The sequence below is a fragment of the Ctenocephalides felis genome, unplaced genomic scaffold (genome assembly GCF_003426905.1).
Source record: "Ctenocephalides felis isolate EL2017-DRISC unplaced genomic scaffold, ASM342690v1 CF-g0.4_SCAFFOLD_01886, whole genome shotgun sequence".
Taxonomy (NCBI): Eukaryota; Metazoa; Arthropoda; class Insecta; order Siphonaptera; family Pulicidae; genus Ctenocephalides; species Ctenocephalides felis.
In genome coordinates this window covers 41,051,835-41,073,399 of record NW_020538040.1, presented here as the reverse complement: position 1 = coordinate 41,073,399, position 21,565 = coordinate 41,051,835, and the positions used below count along the sequence as shown (strand labels likewise).

The 21,565-nt window shown below is 29.0% G+C and overlaps 1 protein-coding gene across 1 annotated transcript in view; it reads right to left on the bottom strand.

Annotated features, from left to right (window-relative positions):
- Positions 1–453: 453 nt before the first annotated feature.
- LOC113374961 overlaps positions 454–21,565 on the bottom strand; it is a 728,862-nt gene continuing 707,750 nt past the window's right edge. Inside the window, exons 6-10 of the mRNA XM_026614918.1 lie at positions 14,141–14,276; positions 10,288–10,421; positions 8,244–8,479; positions 4,645–4,904; positions 454–596 (exon numbers count right to left, since the gene is read on the bottom strand). Coding sequence (XP_026470703.1) covers positions 454–596; positions 4,645–4,904; positions 8,244–8,479; positions 10,288–10,421; positions 14,141–14,276 — 909 coding nt within the window. The remainder of the gene's footprint in view (positions 597–4,644; positions 4,905–8,243; positions 8,480–10,287; positions 10,422–14,140; positions 14,277–21,565) is intronic.

The following is a 21,565-nucleotide window of genomic DNA, read 5'->3' as shown; positions in this document are numbered from 1 at the left end:
CACCAGCATTCTCGCTTTGATTTCTTCTAAACAAATTATAATTAATCTTTTAATTCTACTACCATTCAATTTATTAATGCGCTGTTATGTTACATACATTCAGTCAAATGCAAATTCTTAAATATTATTTTCATTATTGTACAATCATCTCCGTAACCTACTCAATATAATATATTCATTGCGTTTTGTTATTCATTAACTTAATATAGACATATCCTGAAAAAGTTTAATTGAAGTTTATTGTTAGACATTTCTCATACGGATATAAAAAAGTTGAACACAATATAATTTTTGAAAATATTCCTAAAATTAATAAAACTTAATATTGTTTTATATAAAATAATAAATTCGGGTTGTTGTGGAAAACCCGGCCTGTCACGACCACGATTTTATATTGTAGTATATTTTAAAAAGTACGTATTTTAAGTTTGATTGTAAACACGAACAATTAATTTACGTCAGACTAATTGCCAGCAATTTAACGATTATAAGAAGAAATAGATTTGGTATCGTTTTCGTACATAACGCGACTGCATTTGACACCTGATCGCTTGCGATACTTGCTTCAGTCGACGGCTCCGTTATCACGATGTTTACTGAAAATCAATTATCAAACATATATATATGTGTTCGTTCCAATAGTAATTAAATGTTACATCATAATATACTTGCATAAGAAATAGGCAAATAGTTTGAATAATCTATAATACTTCCTTACCAACTAAACCTACTGATATCTAATAATCCAATTTCAAAGTTTCACATACAAATTTAAAGCATTAAATGACATTATCACACAATTTCCTAATATTTAATATTCTTTTACCTCTCAAGTTTTTTTTTATATTTGATACTTTTCGCATAAAATATTTCATGAAATAGACCGCCAAAATGAATCGGTTAAAATTTATATGAACAGTACATGTAGTCTAAAGTTTAGTTCTAAACCAGTGATTCCCAAATCCCACCGCGGTCTACGACAACTTCCAGGGGATCCACAAAATAAAAATAAGTTTCCGCGATAGTGAATCACATACACCACGCTAATACGAGTATCTTTACCATCGGACTTGTTCTGCTGCATAACAGACCAATGTGATGGCCAAACTATGTTATGAAAGATTTTCCATACTAACAAGCATTATTAAATATTGTCAAAATCCATGTACTTGCTGTGCAGTCAGGCGTTTTCAGGTTGCATGTCAACAAAACTATCTTAGATAGCAGGGTTTTCTGACCCAGCATCATAACGTACAAGTGACCTTATAGTTTATGTGTAAAACGCCTGAATGCAGAACAAAACATTGACATTTTGACAGTAATGAGTATAATTCAGTAGTAATATGCCATAACATAGGTCTGTTGTGCGAGAGAATCGGCCCATATATCTATAATAAAATGTCTACAATATGAATAAACATAATGCGATATTTATAAAAAGATGTAAAAAGTTAATGAAAATGTTATTTATAATAATTATGTTATTATAATGTTTAAGTGATAGCATAAATAGCCATTCGATTTGTGGTCGCAATATGTTTGACTAAAGACCCTATTTTCTGACTATTGACAGGCTTGGCAACTTTTTTTGAGCTTTATGAGACTGTTGTTTAATAAACTTTAGAACAGTTAAGAGTTTATAAAAAAAATCGATATAGGGTAAATAGATGGCCATGGCAAACCCCAATGAGTCCATGAAACAAAAAAGTTTGGAAACTTAAGATTAAACTCTAAAACCATATATTGCCAACCTTTTTTGTGGTATGGAGCCTTTAAGATTAGCGATGAACTCTCTATTTGCTCATGTTTTCAAAAAATTCCTTACTGTACACGTTAGGTCTTTTACAATTATAAAATGATATACAAATATTTGGTCGTTTGAAACCATTTAAATATATCACTCGACCACATGCTACAACTTATACATTGAAAAAAAGTAAAATAACTTTTTATTATATATAGTATAATATAAATAAATAAATATTAATGAATCAATGAGATTGACTACCCCCATTTTCATTTCGAGGACCCCACATTTTTTTTGCTGACGCGGATCACTTAGAGTTGTAAGTTGTAAGAGACCTCTGAGGTCAATATGAGCTACTTTGGAAATTACTGATCTGAACCAAAGCATAACAAAGATTTTATGCAATATAATTACGGTTGAGTAAAGTTTTTAAACAAATCGTTAAAATTTCAGACAAACGAGAAAAATAAGATCTGGAATTTGAAATAACTGCATTCATAGTTGATATATTATATTAACTCTAATTAACATTTTGTAACGTGCGTAAAAATGTATTATTTTTTTCTAATCATAATTTTCACAATTAAATTCATATAAAAAGTGATTCATTAACAGCACTCGCATTACAAAATAAATAAAAAGACACTAATTTTCTTTTCTATTCTTTATATACTCGACATAAAACAATCAAAAAAAATATTTCTCTTGGGCTTATAATATAATTAATGTATTTTTTCCCACCATCTCCATTCGAATCCCACGCTATATTTGAATATCACCACGCAAAAAGACTTTTTGCCACTTTACACGAGGTTTTTAGAACTTTTTGCGAATCTACATGGGATACTGAACAGAAGGTGATAATGATAACGAAAATTTATCAAATGTCACAGTACCCTGTTTTATAATTATATGAATGTCGACTCACATGATTCAAGATAAATTGAAACTGAGATGAAACACTGAGAGAAAACTGAATAAAGAGTTATTTTGTTGTATTTTTTCTGAATTATTTATTTATTCATTTATATATATATATATATATATATATATCTATATTTATATATATATACTTCTACGTCTTACTATATTGTAAAAATGTTCGATTTCAATCCCTTAACTGTTTTTGCTACTATAATACTCTTCATGCCCCTTAAAACTGATTTTACGTTTACATAAAAAATTATCAACAGAAAAAAAACATTTATAGATTGTAATCGCAAAAACAATTTTTATACTTATCATTTGTAAATATATAACTATTATTTTTAAAATTATATCATCGCCTTCTCTAAGACTTCTGTCCATTAAAAAACTGATTTAACGCGTTTATCAAACAATTATTAAATATAAAATAAAACGCTATTTCTATAATTCATGATATTATAAAAAATTGTACGTTATATTATGTTGTACAAAATATTCGGTTTCAAGCCCTTAATATTTTTATTGCAAAATATCCCACTTTTTTGCTTCCTCAAAACCAATTTTACGTTTTCATAAAACGGTAAACACGGAAAAATAAAATATGTTTTTAGATTGTAATAAAAAAATAATTTTCCTATTTGTCATTTGTCGGGTAAAATAGAAATGTGATAGTAATGCTACGTTACGGGTCCTTATTCGTCCGGGTATGAGTTGGAAGTAACAAACTGCCAACTCATACCCGGACGTTGTGCGATCAGGCGGTTTACACATAAAATCTAACCTTCAAAATGCAAAAACGTTAAATAACACTTTCATCATAATGCAACTTTCTTTGATAACTGTACATGCGTATTAAGTCTCTCGTTCGATAACTTATAATTTAACCTTTGTAGCTGTGCACTGTATTAAACGCTGATTTGTTGGTATAATTTATGTATTTGTTGCATTACATTAATGGTTTGTTACTAAGTTCTAATTGCAGAAGATATATTTATTACTTATTTATTACATATGTTGCTACGCAGACATTCAGGAGTGAGGAAAATAAGTCTGATCCAAATCCGCTATACCCTCTAAAGGGTAGGAACAATCCGGTGTAAAAGCTCAATGCCATGAAGATTGCCGTCTTCATGGCTAATATAATAAAATGAAAATTTATGAATAAACTTCCACTCAATATCCGAAACTTAGACAGAAAAAATTTCATGCTTCCCTAGTCAAACTTTTTAAAGAATTAGCTTTTTATGACATTACAGAATTTTCTCAATTTGATTTCAATAACTATTTTCTTGCATAATCATTATTCTTTATCTATGTAGTCTGACCATTTGATCGCCTGTACAACCATGTTCTTTTTTTTATTGCTATTTTATTAATTCAAATTTTTTACGGTTTTAAATGAGTATAACTTTCAACCTTTTGCAAGAATTTTGAGCTTGACTAGACTTTAACATGATGAACTTGATGATGAACATTGTATTTAATGTTCGAATGCTTTTTTTTCAGCTCTTTTTTTCAGAAGCGAAATTCGTGCAGCTACTATGATTATTATAAAATTACTATCCTTTTAATATTAACTATGAATAAGCTTGACAAGAGCCTGAAATAATATCTATTATTATTGATTACGGCTTGCTTATGAATAAATAAATAAATAAATAAATAAATAACACATACATGAAGTTATAGGTTACCCCTACTACCAACTCATAAAAATAGTATTATAATGTTCATAGACTAGTAATAAAGCCCCTCCTAAAATTTTTAAAATAGTTAATGCCTATTTACCAGTTCTAATGCCTTTTGGTTATTTACAAAACACTGATTTAACGCATTTATCACACAACTATTAAATTCAAAATGAAACTTGTCTATAAATTCCGTTTTGGTGACCAAACTTTTAATTACCAAAAATTAATTTTTGGAAACATATCATATAACATTAATGTGTTATAAACAAATCCACTCACCTGGAACGGTGTGCAATTTAGCATCAGCGAACGAGTCCCCAGTATTAACGTACGCCGGTATGGTGGCCATGCACGTAAGCTCAAGCCGACCGTTCTCCAAGGCGTGCAGCTCGCTGACGGCGACGGTCAGCTGCGTGGTCGACGGGACGCCGCGGTAGACCGTCGCGGAGTGGCGCACCGCCGCCACCACGGGCTGCGCATTTTCAATACTGTGGTGCTGTTTGTGTTTACCGTGAGACATCGATTCGTGCGATCGGCGCCTGTAAAGGAATACTGAGTCATGTAGACAAAAATCTAGTCGGGTATTACATCGTGCCCTTAAAGCAAATTGCTGGAAGTTCCCGTACGAAAAAGTATACGATTTAAAAAAGTTTGAATTTTTTTTGAAAATTCTGAAATTTTTGAAAGAACTGACATTTTTAAGAATGTTTGAAATAATTTTTGAAGATTTTAAACTTCTTTTCAAAGCATCGCACTGCGTTTAAAAAAATTTAAAAGCCATTCGATGCATCTCGATGAGGACTAGCGTTTACCAATTTGCGCGAGGATCGGCCGAGACGTTTTTTCAAAAATAGCAGAAAAGTGAAAAAAATTTCGTCCACGTTTTAGCCAAAAATTTTGAATCGATTTTAAAAATTCAAAAGCTACTCGAAGGATTTTATTTGGAAGTCGTGCTGATTAGTTTTGGACAAAGATTGGTCGAGCCGTTACTTCCTAATTAACTATTAAAAATATTTTTTTTTATGAAACTTTTATGTTGATAGATATCATGGTCTTGAACAACATACTAAAATTTTATGTTTCTATGGCAGGTAGATTAATTTTAAAAATTAGTTTGTAAAAAATATAGTCAAAATTTGTGTCAAAAGTTGCTTATGTGATGTTATGAGTCCATTATCAATTCATTAATATTTAAAATAATGCGCTACTAATTTTAGAACATGCAAGTACGAGTTACAGATATTATAAATGTAATTACAGATATTATAAATGTGTCTGAAAGATATAAATTAGAAATAGCAATGTTTAGATTCAATTCATAGCGATAACTTTATTTTGCAAATTTCGGGAAGTTCATGCAACTTGCCTTAAGGCTAAATGCCACTTTCAACCGGTTAAAATCGTTATAACATATCTAATAATTTGATGTGCATATGAATAATGATCATTTTTGACCGCCAAATGGTAATTTTCTAAAAAAATCATTGAATCTCCTGCTTTCATAGAAATTTAATGATTAATTTACATTTTTTCAAAAACTTCAAATCAGTATTTACAAAATCGTCGACAAACCTTTGAAACCTTTAAAACGAGTATTTAAATAAAACAAATTATTTTCGATTGTTTTGCGATTTTTATAACTTACCCTACAGGTAGTTTATATTATATACACGTAATCATACATAATTATGTACAGATGTAATTATGGGCGAATTGCGATAATTGATGATTTTATTGATCGTAATAGTTATTGCTGTTGCATACGTATTTCCACCAGTGTGTATTTTGAAACTAATTTTGAAGACGTTTTGCCCCTAATTGTTTTGACTTCAAGTATTTATGTTGTAAAAGCCAAACCAATTACATCACAACAAATACCAAATATATTATCATTTTTTTTCTCTGCTATTTTTTAAAAAGGTCGCACTTGGTCCTGATGCACAGACAGAATGCAAAAAGATCAACACTTTCATTTTGAATTTAAAAGGGATTTATGGAATACAAGTTACATTATTTAATCAAAGCGATGCAGTTTAATTATTAGGTAAAACAATAAAATGAAGAATCATAATCTAGATACATATGTATTTTTAATCTTAATAAGCAAAAACAACTATCAACTATTACTATCATAAATCTTGCTTTAGTAGGTATTTCTGTTTAATTTATCATAATCAGACTCATTGTATATTGAAATACAATTATTACAAATAAAGTGAATACAACTTTTGTTTTAAAATCCATATTTTATGAGCACATATTTTCATTATGGATCTTCATACGGAACATTGTCAGAAGGATACATCATCAGAGCTAGAATAACTATTAATTTAATTTATCTTTTAAAAATGCATTTTTTAAAAGCTGAGGTGGACCTTTCTACCCCAATTACATATGTATAAGCTAGGGGTTATAAAAATAAAACTGTTAAATCCAATTTGAAAATAACAATACATCTCATAAAACAATTAAATAAAGTATAGTTAGAAATTATATTGGGGTATCGTAAACTAAACAATCGTGCTTAAAAACAAAAAGGCTAACAACTAAATAAACTAGCTGTAAGTGGAATTCTGTCTTAAGGCAATTAAAGCATCGTGCCTTAAGGCAAATTGCTGGAACTTCCCGTACCAAAAATTATTATTTTTTTTAAAAACGATTAACATTTTTGAAAAAAATTTACTTTGAAAAAATAAGATTTTTGAGAAACTATAAATTGGACAAAAAATTACTTTTTTTTTGAAAAAAAAAAAAATTTTTTTTTTTCTATTTTTCTTTTTTTTGAAAAAAAATTGTTTTTCTTTATTTTGACATATTACTGAACTTTTTTTTTAAAGCAATCGTACTGCTTTAACTGCATAGGGACAAAATATAAAACGCGTAAGCGCCGCGTCGCTGTCTAACGCATAAGCATTGGTACGGAACCCATAGGAATGTTAACAAAATGTATACTGATTGTTAAAATCTCTATAAAATATCTGATAATTTGATGTGCATATGTCTAATGATCATTTTTGACCGCCAAATGGCTCATTTTTTTACTTTTTCCTCCATATCTCCGAAACCGCTAGACCTACCATCATGAAAATTTTATCGATTCTTCATCTTGTCAATACAAGTGAAATGTTTTATTCAAATCGAACGCTCCGTTCTCTTAAAAACTGAGTTACCGTTTTCGGCACTTTTTGCCCCGTATCTTCGGAACGGCTAGACCTGCCTTCGCCAAAAACTAATCAGCACGTCTCCTTATCAATACGAATCGAATGTTTTTTGAATTATTCAAATCGGTTGATCCGTGTTCGCGAAATCGTCGACGAAAATTTGTATCCGCACATACATACACACACGTACATACATACATACATACATACATACATACACACACACACACACACACACACACATACATCCATTTTTTTTAAAGTATGCCAAAATATTCAGAAACCTCTGAAACGTAAAGATATATAAAAATTTTCATTTTTGATTTTTTTGCGATTACTATAACTTACCCTACGGGAAGTTAAAAATACTTTCGTTACAAATTTGAGAATGTGGCAGTTCATCTCATGGTAGCAAAGTCGACCGATTTAAAGCGATAATGGTTACATAGCTTTTGCCCTCTACTTTAAAATATTATTTTTAAAAAATTTCTAACTATACTTGTTCGGTGGTAAAACTTTTTATCCAGGCGCTCTACCCAATATATATTTACAGGTCACAAACTCATTTCCTACGTTATTAAATATTACTAGCAATTAGATTCCATACCTATCGTACAATGGAATAACCTTATCCCTATGTTTATTCACACTATTGGCATATTCGTATGAAATTAATATTTGAAAACTAATGAAAAATTCAAATAAAATTTTGCTTACCTGTGATGTTGTGTATGGGTGTACAACACACCCTTCTCGCCATGGTATCTTAGTGGATCAGCGTCATTGTGAGCGTAATATCCATAGCCGAACTGCTTCGCGTAATGTGGAGCAATATCGTACATCGGAGCAGGAGGTGACGTCGGCGGATTGTGGTGCAGCAATGGAGTTCCCGCCTTTCCGACGTGACCAAGAGATATGGGCTGTGGGAAGGTCCGGGTCATTTTTTCGTCCACCTTTGAAAGAGTGAAAAATTCAAAAAAAATTAAAATGGGTACTATTTTTGAAGTTTTTTTAATGTTTATTCGTAATCTATTATCGAAAAATTAGCTGCTGATCATTATAACAAAATTGCCAATTTTATACAGTTGTTATTGCTTTATTAATCTAACAAGGGAAACCTCAAGTTTACTTTTCTGGAATTTTGATGAAACTTCACATGGTGATAGAGTTTATAGTCAAACTAAACACCGTTAAATATAAGTGGTTTAATTATGAAAATTAATTAAAGTTGCGAAGAATAAACCGCGCGCAAATCGGATTCATAGATAAGACAGGTAAAAATGATCGAGTTAAAATCAGCTTATATATATAATATTATATATATATATATATATATATATTATAATATTTGAATAGATACATATCGCGAAAACATTTATAATTATTAAGTTATTTCATATATTTTGCGAACCAAAATTGATATAACCTCTTTTCATTGTTCAATATTTTAAGATTCGGTTTGACTATAAACTGTATCACCAGGCAAAATTTCATCAAAATCCCAGAAATCTGAGGTTCTCCTTGAAAGATCAAAAGTGCCATTGATTAATTATTAACATAAATATTTTTTTATTGAATGTTTATATTTTAATTTGAACATAGTCTTTACTTATTTTTACACATGTTTTTCATATCTTAAATGGATATCCAACACTATTTAACTTCGTTTTCACACACTTCTTCGATTTTAACAAACTAGGATTTTTTTATTCTCTATTTTATTTACAACTGTCCAGTTAAGAACATTTAATAAATTCGAGGAATTTATTTCGGTAAATCGGCATGTTGGAAAAACAACTCAATAGTTGTTGTGAGTTTGCTAGTGAATTTGAGTGACTGATAAGCTTGATTCTATATTTATGTAGACTTACATAAATATAGACTTACGATTAGTTACATCTTTTTGGTAGGTGTGTTCGTATCGAGATGAATTAGCCAGTTCGGGATATAATTTGGTGCTCCTAAGGCAATTTGTTAAAAAATTTGTGTATTATTTCTATATTGGTCTTATGAGCACTGCCCCACAATTGTATTCCATAGCACCAAATTGGTTTGATTAAAATTTTATATAAAATTATTCTTGATATAAGCTAACTCGAATCAAATTCAATTATTACTACCACGTTTTCATATTCGGTATTACAATTTATTATTATATAGACAGTGCCGGGACACGATCCAAATATTTCAGGCATACCAGTCGGACATTAATTTAATCAAATTATTAAAAATATAGTATATAATTGTAATAAATAATGCTCATTCCATAATATTATTTTTATTAATAATATTGCATAAATAAAAATGGCTTGCAGACAAAATGAAAATATAATTAATTTAAGAAATATCATCTACTTGCAAGTCGCAATGTGTACCATGTCACAATATATTATATATTATAAGAAGTATAAATTGGTAAACTTGGTCTCATATGTACTTATATATTAATAAATCAAATTGATTTGATTGATTGATTTATATCATTTATTACAATTATCATACGATTTTACAAAAGGCAAAGACTCGCAAGTTGAATGCGACATTCAACATTCATATGCAACATTTTAAAAATTCTTGGTCAATTATTTGTGAGAAGCGAAATCAAAGTAATAAAAGTGTTTCACAGTTTTGCAAGTTAAATTCAAGACGGATTGATTACACCCACTTCTACAGAATGCAAATGAATATTTAGTCGTAATTTATTGGGAACACCAAAGAGAAATATAACACTAAAAATAAGATAACTATGTGACTTTAATACCTTTTTGCCATTGATCAGCCACGTGATATGCGGAGGCGGGTGGGCCGGCACCGACGTGCAGTTGGCTTCCAGCAATTCGCCCACTGTGTACTCACGGGCGCCGAATGTGATTCGCGGAGCGGCCGACTGCGGTACTGAAAGGAAAAAAATCGTTGCATATATATACTAGATGACCCGGTAAAGGTTGTTTCATAATAAAAAATATTTCAAGTATAAAATGCTTAGTATGAAAAATAACTAACTGATTGCAAATGTAGTATATAAGTGAAAAGAGCAGCGAACAACGATTAATCAACTATGTACTGTTCGTGCGCATCGGAAAAATGAAAGAGTTGGAAAACCCTTAATAAAAATGAATTGTTAAAGTAAAACTTCTTTAAGCGCGACTAGGGTGTAAATGTAACGGAACAAAGACAACGGAAGTGCGTTACGGCAGATAAGATAAGATAAGAGTTGAGTGCCAATGATTTGTCATTCGCTCTCAATGATATCATTTCTATATGGGTCGATTGTGATTAGTCGTCGCGTATGTGAATAGAGATCTGTCGTTGTATGCGTACCGGCATCAACGTTGTATGCGTGCAGGCCTCAACGTTGTATGCGTACCGATATCAACAAGGAAATCGGCATAGATAAATAAACATCTTGATTTTATTGAAAAATGCCTGAATTAGAAGAATATTTTATCCTGTCCCCCGTAAATAATTATAATAAAAATAATAAAACAAATGCAGCATTTATGCCGTGTATGAAACATAAGTTTATTGAAAAAAAATCTATATTATTCGTAGTTTCTATATATCTTTGAAGTTATTAAAATGGAAAATATTTTTTAGGAAAAACAGGTATTACAGCTGTTTAAAGAATGAGATTATATCGCCAGCGAAAAAAAAAAAATACCGCCAGTCAATAAATGTATGTTAATTTTGATTACATGAAGTTCTTCAAACACAATTATTATATGATGAGTGAAGTTGCGAAAACAATATTTGTTTATGCGTTGTTTAACATAATCCATTGTGTGAACGAATATTATAGAATTTATTAATCAGCAATTACTTTATTTCTCTAACGAAGGTTCATTTCTAAATGCTAATTACAATGACAAACCGATCATGTCATATTTGTAGTATGACTTTAATTACATTATTGTTTTTCAATATTATAAATATTTTTAATGCTATTATAAATATATAATTTATAATTCATCATTATATAAATGTGTATAGGTTGACATTAATAAATATGTGCAACGAGTGTTACCATATTACTAATAAACATTATTCAAAATTGTTATATGATGTATTTATTTTTATTTGAATGCCATCTTGCACAGTGGCAAATAAGTTTTACTTCAATCGCGTGTGAACCTTACGCGCACTCTTTTTTTTTTCAAGTTAAATTCAAGCTTTATTATAAGGCCAGAAAAATATGATTAGAAATTCAGTAAAAAAAAAACACTCACTGACTGAAAGCATTGTGAAAAATTATTCGATTACTAAAATGGCTATTATGAAATAGAGATTGAAAACCATGTTTCCAATTGAATATTTCGGGCACTGCTGTGCAAAATGGCAATGCAAAATCTCTCACACTATTATAAACTTTTGCTAATTAAAAATCCCAATTTTATGAACATACATCTTTTGATTGGACTCTATTTTATATTATAGCAACTACATTCCTTAAAAAAATTTAACGTTACGAGTTTAATATTACATTTTTTTATATAGAATAGAACTAATAGCCATAATAATATTTCCGTTATTCTCTGCGACATTGTAATTGGATTGTATTTAAAACTTGTTATTTATGTTCCAGCACATATAAAATAAATCTGACGAACGTATGAGTTTCTCGTTTTTCTTTCCAAAAATTCACAGAAAAACATATTTCAAAATTAGCCTTGTCGTATATTATGATAAATTGCGCGTATATCTTTCGCGAAAAGAGTGAAGTTTAAATGAAAAACTCTTCAGGAAAATAGGAAATGAGTTTGGTAATTTACGACGTTGTAAAAAGACAAGCACTTAAAAACAGTTTCGGAGAAATTTTGAAACAAACTTTCTGATTTTATGGCTCCATTACTTTCGTATTTCGAGTTTAAATGGTACCGTAAGAGAGTTTACGTATGTAAGGAAAATGTTATTACGGTTTATTCAGGTGCAATAATGTTATGTAATTGAATGTGTATAATATATAAATTTACCAAGGGCTACATCTCACACATGAAATATGTAGTTATACATATATATGTAGTTATACATTTTTTTAATATATATATAATACCATTTTATGAAGATATAACAAAACAATGAGAACAAAATAAGGTCCAAGTGTAAGTTTGTTTTGTTAGTAACATTTGATTACATTTTTTCAATATCATTATATTTTTTCAGTATCATTATATTTTTTTCAATATCATCATAACTAAGAATATTTCATCAAAAACATTCGTTGAAGTCACGCGCGTGTTATAATAAAAACGACAATTATATAAAAAATAATAGAACGAAATATGTAGGGAAATATAGGTGCAGTATGAAAAAGCAGGTTTAGGTTTATATAAATGATACAAATGTAGAAGTATGTGTAGAAATTTGAATAAATGAATAAATAATAACACACACACAAACACATATACATATATATATATATATATATATAAATTAGAGCGGGGCACAAAGGTCCAATTGACTTTAAGTAATTATTTTGTGAAAATCAAACCAATTAGATCACTAGTAGACTAGAATCAAGATGATGGTTATACAACTTGGTCCTTCTACTTTTTCTAAATATTTTTATTAAAAAATTCTTAAATTTACTTTACCTTTTTATTTACCTTATATATACAACTATAAAACTAGATTTTAACTGATATTTCGAGCGCGTTTTAGATTTGTAAAATACACGTAAGTGCAGCATTTTTTTAGAAAACTAGACTAAAACTATTTGATGTTAATTGATAATTACAAAGAACGGATCGAATAATCATCAAACAAAAATGATCAATGTGAATTATCATTGATTTAAATCACACGGTTTTTATATTTTCTACGTTTCCAAGAACACGTGAGTGAAATGCAAATTTTACATTCACGAAAACAAAATCGCAAACTTGATTTGTAGAACAATTTAAAAAAACTAAATTATATACCAATGGTAAAAAGAAAGTATGGTAAAGATAAATTTGTTTCAAAGCTCTATATTCGAACTTTCAATTTTCTAATTTAAAAAGTAAAACAGCTTCACTTAAGTTCATTATCTTGTCAATATTTTATGCAAAATATCAATTATTAAATTCCAATTATCAATTTGTAAATAAAGGAAGTAAAAAATATGCACACACATTGTTAAATTACAAATATTTCATAAACTATAATTTTTAGAATAGCATAATACTTGTGATATGAAAACGAATAAACTTATTGCCTATAAAGAAAAATATAATGCAGAAGCTTGTAATTACGATGCACATGTAATTAGTAATGGAAAATTACGTTATTATATATAATTTGCATAGTTTATGAATGTGAAATCATTTATTAAAATACTACAAATTAAGCAATACAATTGTCAAAAACCATTGACCGTATCGAAATATGCTACTAAATATCAAAAAGTAATTGGAAATTAATTACAAAATCATCGGAAATAATTATTCCATACGCTTGAGCGGAATGCTTTTTTAATTGTTCGATTTATTATATTCATATATAGCGCATGATTTTTTCAATGTCTACGCGTATAAAAAATATTCAAATGTTGATTAATTTTTTTAATTGATAATAATTAATAATTGATTGATGTATTAATAAACATTCTAGAATATTTATGAGTAATATTAACTTACTAATAACAGTCAGTTCATGGTCGCTGGATGCTTTTGTGTAGATGGGAGTTTCGAGTGATACTTCACAAGAGTAGAGACCAGACGCCTGGATGTCCAAGTTCTTCAAAGCAACTTGATGAGCATTTGATCTCGACCACTGAAAAAAATACAAATGCACACGATAAAAATAAAATAATATAATATTTTAATATTAAAATAGCATATAAAAGTTATTGATTTTTTAAGTTTTTGCATAACAATTAGCACTTAAGAGTTCTAAGTGAGAACTTACAAGAGATAGTGAAGATATTTCTTAACAACTCGTATTTTTTCAGAAAGCAAACCTTAGGTTGTTTTGTTTATATTTGGTATATATTTTTTACTAAAATTATTCTAATAGTGATGATATATGTATTTAGCTCAATGCAATAATGTCGGAAAGACCTATTCATACTTGGAAATATATTCACAAATATATTTTCGAATAAAAATAGGTATCACTATTGCTTAGTTGTCTGAAAAGTGGGGTTGCACTGAGACTTCACAATTTTAGTAAGAAGCCAGACACTGCGAAATAAAATCATGAAAGGAAAAAGAAATGTCATGATTATTAAACATTCTCTATACTTTCGATTTAGTCATTTTTTGTATTACGAGCTAACCTATATGGTTATTTGTGTTAATTCAGTGGTTAATTCATCTACTCCAAATATTTAACTTCCAACAATGATTGATAAATAGAATGAATCGATTAAAAAGAAGCATTTCAGAGTAAGGCGGGGACAAAGGTCCCATTTGACATTTAATGGCAATGGATTTTGAAAATCAAACCAATTATATCACAAAAAAACACATAATAAACAAACAAATATCTGACTATTTTCAGTAAAACTTCCAGCTAATTCATCATTGTAAAATGTGTTTTTTGCTGTTTTTTTTTTAAAAAATTTAGAATCTGGACCCGTTCACCCCGTAGGCGCTTAAAATGGAATGCTTAGAACAAAAACAAGTCCAATGCCTTATTTTTATTTTAAAGAGATTTTACAAAATGATAGCTGTATTATTCAGAAGGAAAAAAATACTTTCGTTATGGATTTTCAAACATTGCCGTTATCTCCCGGTAATGTTGGCTGGTTATACATCTTTACCATCTACTTACACATATTGTAATAAAAAGATTTATACTCGCTAATATATGTGTTGAATTGAGTGTCCGGCGTTGGGTGCCGTCCGGCGTTACGGGATTCCCCCTACTTTGAAAGACATGTGTCACAAATTTGAAAATGTATCAAAAAGGTCAATTTTCCCATATTCATTTGCTTGCAGATTTCTAATTTTAATTTGTGTAAAAATTTTATACCTTTAATTTTTTATTTATAGGACGAAATATACATATGCATGCATGTATATATACATATATAACACATACCTATTATCTAGTGAAAGTATTTCAACCTGTGAAATTGATTGAATCCTCATTCTATGATCTCTCATTCTCATTAAGATTTTAATAACGTTTGACCGAACTGCGGCTGATGATTTCGCGAGAGAAATAAAAGTCAAATCTGGATTTAGTTTTTATAGTTTATATATGATATGATTTTTATATTATGTAATGTTAATAAAAAAATATTGAATAAATGTTATGTTTTCTATTCTAATAAAATTTTTATGTTTTATATTATAATGATTTACATTTTACTTAATTAATTTTACATTTTATTGTCCATAGGAACATAATGAAATTCAAAATATTTTAGGTGTAATATCAATACTCCTTTGAGCGTCAAAACATGAAATTTGCGTATATATCATTTTGCAAACACGTCATGTCAACGAATTAATAATTATCAATAAGTCATACATATGCATACGATTGTACAGGCGTAGCTTTTAATTGTTTTCGATACATTATCGCATCCCATTTATATATAACTTGATAATAAATCAAAAATGCTTTGCATTGTATCAACAATATATTCAAAGCTCGCTTACATAACGGAATTATCAATTACTCTCAATAAACCTTCTTGATCCCCATGCATTTATGTGTAATTAAAAGCATAATTAGTAATAGTTAAAACAGTTCATACATCATTTGAGCATAAATTAAATATTATCGGAAGGTAATATTATAAAACAAGTCAATAAACGCATTTGATTGTTTTCATTGATCATATCGGTTCATTAAATATGTTTTGTTTTTGATAGGCGGATTAACTGAATGTAATGGTGGAGCAAAATGAAAAGATTAAATCGACCGCCAAAAAATTACTACTCCGTAGAATGGACAAAGATAGATCCTTACTGGACACAAAACAAAATCGGTTTAGACTAATGTAGCAAAAAGGGTGCTTCTTATAAGAAAGAGACTGGGCTAAGAAGGATGGAGATGGTAAAGGACTTGCAGGAGAAAGAAATAGGATTTGTGAAAACGAAAGTGTAATATATGTATATATAAGGTAGGACGGGGCACAAAGGTCCAATTTGACTTTTAGTCATTATGCTGTCTAAACTAAATGAATGACTTGACAATACATAACATATATCAAACAAACAACTATTTAACTATATTCAGTGAAATTCCAAGTTAACTTCTAATTATAAAACTATGTTCGCTTACTATTTTTTCTAAAAATTGTAATATGTCTCTTTTTGCCTCATGAGCGGGAGAAGCCAGGGGGATTTAACTATTCAACGTCTCTTGCATTTTAAAGAATTTTATGAATTAAATAGGTGCATTATTTAGCCAATGTGAAACAGAAATTTTATGGAAACATTTTTTACAAAAATTTAACAGTATATAAACTTAAACCTGATTTCGAAAGCAATATTCATTAGCAGAGGTGGAACAACTATTTTATTACTGTTTTTTAACTTAATTTACTTTTTTATGTACTATTTCTTATTGTTCACACTTTTGCCAATAAAAGGCTTAGTTGGTCATTTTTACCCAGACTTAGTACGCGGCATACATCATCATGTCATAGTTCATTTATGTTATTATTTTTGTATTACTGTTTTTTTTTCATTTTAACTTTTTTTAATTTATATTCAATTTATTGTATTTTTTTGTATTTTTTCTTTTTTTGCACATATCAATTTTGTAAATAAGACATTGAAGTCTTGATTAATAAAAATAAATTATAACAAAAAATTTTTACCCTACCCTCATGGAAGCCCTTTTATAGATTACATAAAGAACTCTATTGAATCTAACTTATAAACAGTAATACACCTAATAAAGAAATTAAATAATGTATACATAAAAATTATATCCAGGAATCATAAAGTAAATACATGAGCTAAAAACCATAAAAAACTGCTAACAAAAAAAATGGTATGAATATTTACACATTTCCTGATAGAGACGTCGCAAAAATTTAGGCATTTTCAATGTTGTTTTCAAAAGAATGATGGACCATTTTACTCGCGGATCTTTAAGTCCCGCTCTACCCTATATATTCATTATTATATATTAACCACAGTAAATAATATCATTTATGGTGTGTCTATTTCAGATCGTGTTATTTGATATGTACAGACTTTTCGGTTCATATTTTCTAAAAATAACTCTAATAATTGGGACAAACCGCTACAAAAAGTCTGAATCCAGGACAAATCTCGTTTGTAGAAAAATCCAGGATGCAAGGTAGAATTTCAGAACTGTATTATAATTATTTATTTAAAGTATGTAAGTGAGCTTTAGAACTTCAACCTTTCAATTAAAATTTGAATTATTTTCGATATGCCAAAAAAAATCTGAAAAATAAATTTGAAAAAAAATTAAACAAAAAATTTCGAAAAAAAAATTTTGGAAAAAAAATTAAACAATTTTTTTCCCCCAAAAGCAATTATTTGCTCAAAACAAGCAGAAATTTTTTTTAATCATTCAATTCGGATGCTCATTTCTCTCAAAAACTCAATTTCTATTTTCTGCACTCTTTGCTCCGTATCTCCATAACGGCTGGACCTGCCTTTGCCAAAAACTAATCAGCACATTTCCCTATCAATAGGAATCGAATGTTTATTGAACCATTCAAATCGGTTGATCCGTGCGCCCAAAAACGTGAACAAAAAAATGCAGACACGAAACACACACACACATCCATTTTTTCTGAGGTATGCCAAAATGTTCAGGATCCTCTGAAACGTGAAAATATGCAAAAAAATTCATTTTCGATTTTTGGCTCATTACTATAACTTGAAGTTAATTAGAAAGCAAATTGTCATATGTTTCAGTTTTTCCCATACATACAAATGGTTACATATCACATGACAAATTGCTTACGCAATTCTAATGTTATACTAAATGTTTAATTGAATATGTAATTTACATAAGAGTATAGAAACGAGAAGGAAATCGATGATGATATTTGATTTTTCTTTTAATAAAATCTTTTATACTTTTCGAACTTTTCGTAAATTAGGGTAATGAAATCCACATGGCTACCACAACATTGGCACATATTGATCCCAAACCACCAATAACATCGGGTTGCATTAGGGCAGCGTTCGTTCAGGCGGCTAATACGTTCCAAACGGTTTGTTTCAATTACCTTCTCGGCGGAATGTTACACATACGATGTTAAGCCATTGCGGATCGAACGCCGTTAAATGTTGCACTCTTTTTAGATTGATCGGATATATCGGTTTTAGAAAAGTAATTCGATAAGCTGACCCGATTCCTCCGGCAAGATGCCATTATTTAACGTATGACTTGATGCAGGTCAAGTGTTATGGGACTTCGTTCGTTCATCGGCTAATGATTCCGATCAAATAAGCTGCGGGATCTTTGACATTAATACAGTTGAAAACTGTCATTAGAGTTACAGAAATACATCTTCATTGCTATTAGATATATATTTAGCACAATATTTTTTTCTAAAAAAACCCACATATTTTTAATTTATAGGGTATATATCAATATATGGCAATAATTATAATTCGCTAATAGAAATACTACAATTTAGTTTTTCCAAAATTTTAATTTTTCACAAAAACAACAACCACAAAGCATTAAATACGGCTAAAAGCTTTAATTTTGCTTGAGTAATGATATAAATCTTTACACAGTTACGTAAATTTTCAAATAATAATTATGTTGTCAATAAAATCCTAAATTTTAAAAACTATGCAAAATTAATTAATTAAATATTGAGATTCATTAAAATTTTTAAAAATTCCAATCTCAACATTTAATTTTTCCAATCTCTAAAGATTTAGATTTGCTTATATTAAAGGCAAAAGTCACACTAAAATTTGTTTTTTTTAACATTTTTATATTTCTTTTCACTTTTACTACAGCAAACTACAATATTTTTCCATTGATATTTGTTAGTTAGAAGAAAGTCCCCTAGTGGCGAACACCTAAGGTTATTTATAAATAAATAAAAAAATATTCTACAAAATGTTTATTAAATTATGATTTATGTTAGATAACGAAGTTGGAAATCAAACTAAATTAACAAAACCGCAATCTTTGCTAAAAATAATTAATACTATCAATCAAACTTTGGTACAAAAAATATGATTTTAAACAATGGCACCTAGTACCGGTCATTCCAAAATAACCTGCATTGATCACATATGTAGCCATTTCCATACTTTGGATGTCTGCACATGTGTCGTTGACGAATATTTTTGCCCCTCATGTCCCCTTCACTTGCATTTTGAAACGAAAAGATTTATACTCGCTTAAATAATACGTGTTAAATAGAGTGTCCGGTGTTTGGTGCCGTCCGGCGTTACGGGACTTCTCCCTATTTAGGGGTTATAAACAATATATATCTATATATGTATAGGGTGTCTCAGACCTTGACGATAAGCCGAAAAAGTGACAGTATTGACCTTAACTGTTTTGTCAAAACTTATCTCACGTTGTTTGGAAGTTATGAGCTTTTAAGTGCAACCTAGAGCTTTGGTAATATTATGATCATATTTTGGATATTGTGGTTAACTTCTTATAATTAATTTGTATTTGAACCTTGGAACCGTAACCGTGAATAACATTTCTCACAGTAAAAAATAATAATACGATTGTACCAAGGTTTCAAAAAATAGGTCTTTTTGTTGAACTATGAATTTTTTTTTCTAAAATAGTCGACTCTGAGAGGCCCTTCTCCAAAAAAATATACAAGTGTGTTGGCAAGTCTCGTCCAAAGTTGGCACATTTAATCAGGATTGTAAAATGGTAAAATACCTACTTGATTCTTCAATTATTGAAAAATTTCGAGTAAAAAAAAAACTTAAAAATGACTAGTGTAATAACATATAATGAAATGAGTGAAATTCATAAATCATATTGCTCTATTTTCGTATTATTTTTGAAGATTAATTAAGATTAAGTTTCGATTGTATCTAGAAAATTGAAGTGCAAGTTTCGAGAATGCTTTTATAGTTAAGAACAAATGTAATTGTCTAAAATTTTGCTGTTAGTGGCATTATTAATATAGAGCACTACCAATCATCTTTAGAAAAATTCATTGTTTTCAGTCTTGTTCTTGAACAAATGAGTTTGTACCATGTTAAAGTTGATAAAGGGAATATTTATTTGCCACACTATTCGAATGATAACGTAAAATCGATGTCAATCTGTGTGATGTCAATTTGTGTCCTTAATGGGTGTTTTGAAATTTAATATTTTTTATCTCATGGGTGTTTTGTAATTTAATATTATTTATCAGTATTTGGTATATTATTATTACCAAGAATGAACATACAGTACAATACTGTATGTTCATTCTTGGTAATAATAATATACCATATACTGATATATCAATTGGAAGATGATAATAATATTTATAATATCTATTTTTATTTCTAATTCTCATTAGTTTATATAAATAATGTAATCATTTATAACTTTCAGTTTTGAAGCACTGTTGTTATATCGTAATATGAAAAATTGATTTTAATTTTACTAAATTATACTTTGATATATTGGCAATGCATTATTAATTTTTGTACCGTGTCGTTGCATATTAAATGTTGTCGGTGCATGTTCAGGCGCATGAACCATACAGGATTATATGATCAATATTTTTAATATATTAAGTCAATCTACAAACAATTTTATGTTTTTAATCAAATTGTATCAGAACAATAAGGTATAAGGTACATATATAAGATATATATAAGGTATAATGTATAAGGATCAGAATATACTAAATACTCGAACGATCCAAAAAAAAGTTTTGCATTAAACCTTTACGCAAAGTTAGTATTATAACATGTGTGCGAGTATTATTGAAAATTCAAAACTATTTTCATGAAAATATTAATTCTAAGCAATTAAATAATAAGCTCCTCTTCTTCCCATGAACGGCATTCAATAGATTTCTTTAGTATAAATTTAAATGCGACATTAGTGATCTTATAAGATTGATCCTAGAACCATTAAGTACTAAATTACCCTTATCAAAGCTATAAAATAAGTGCCTACTA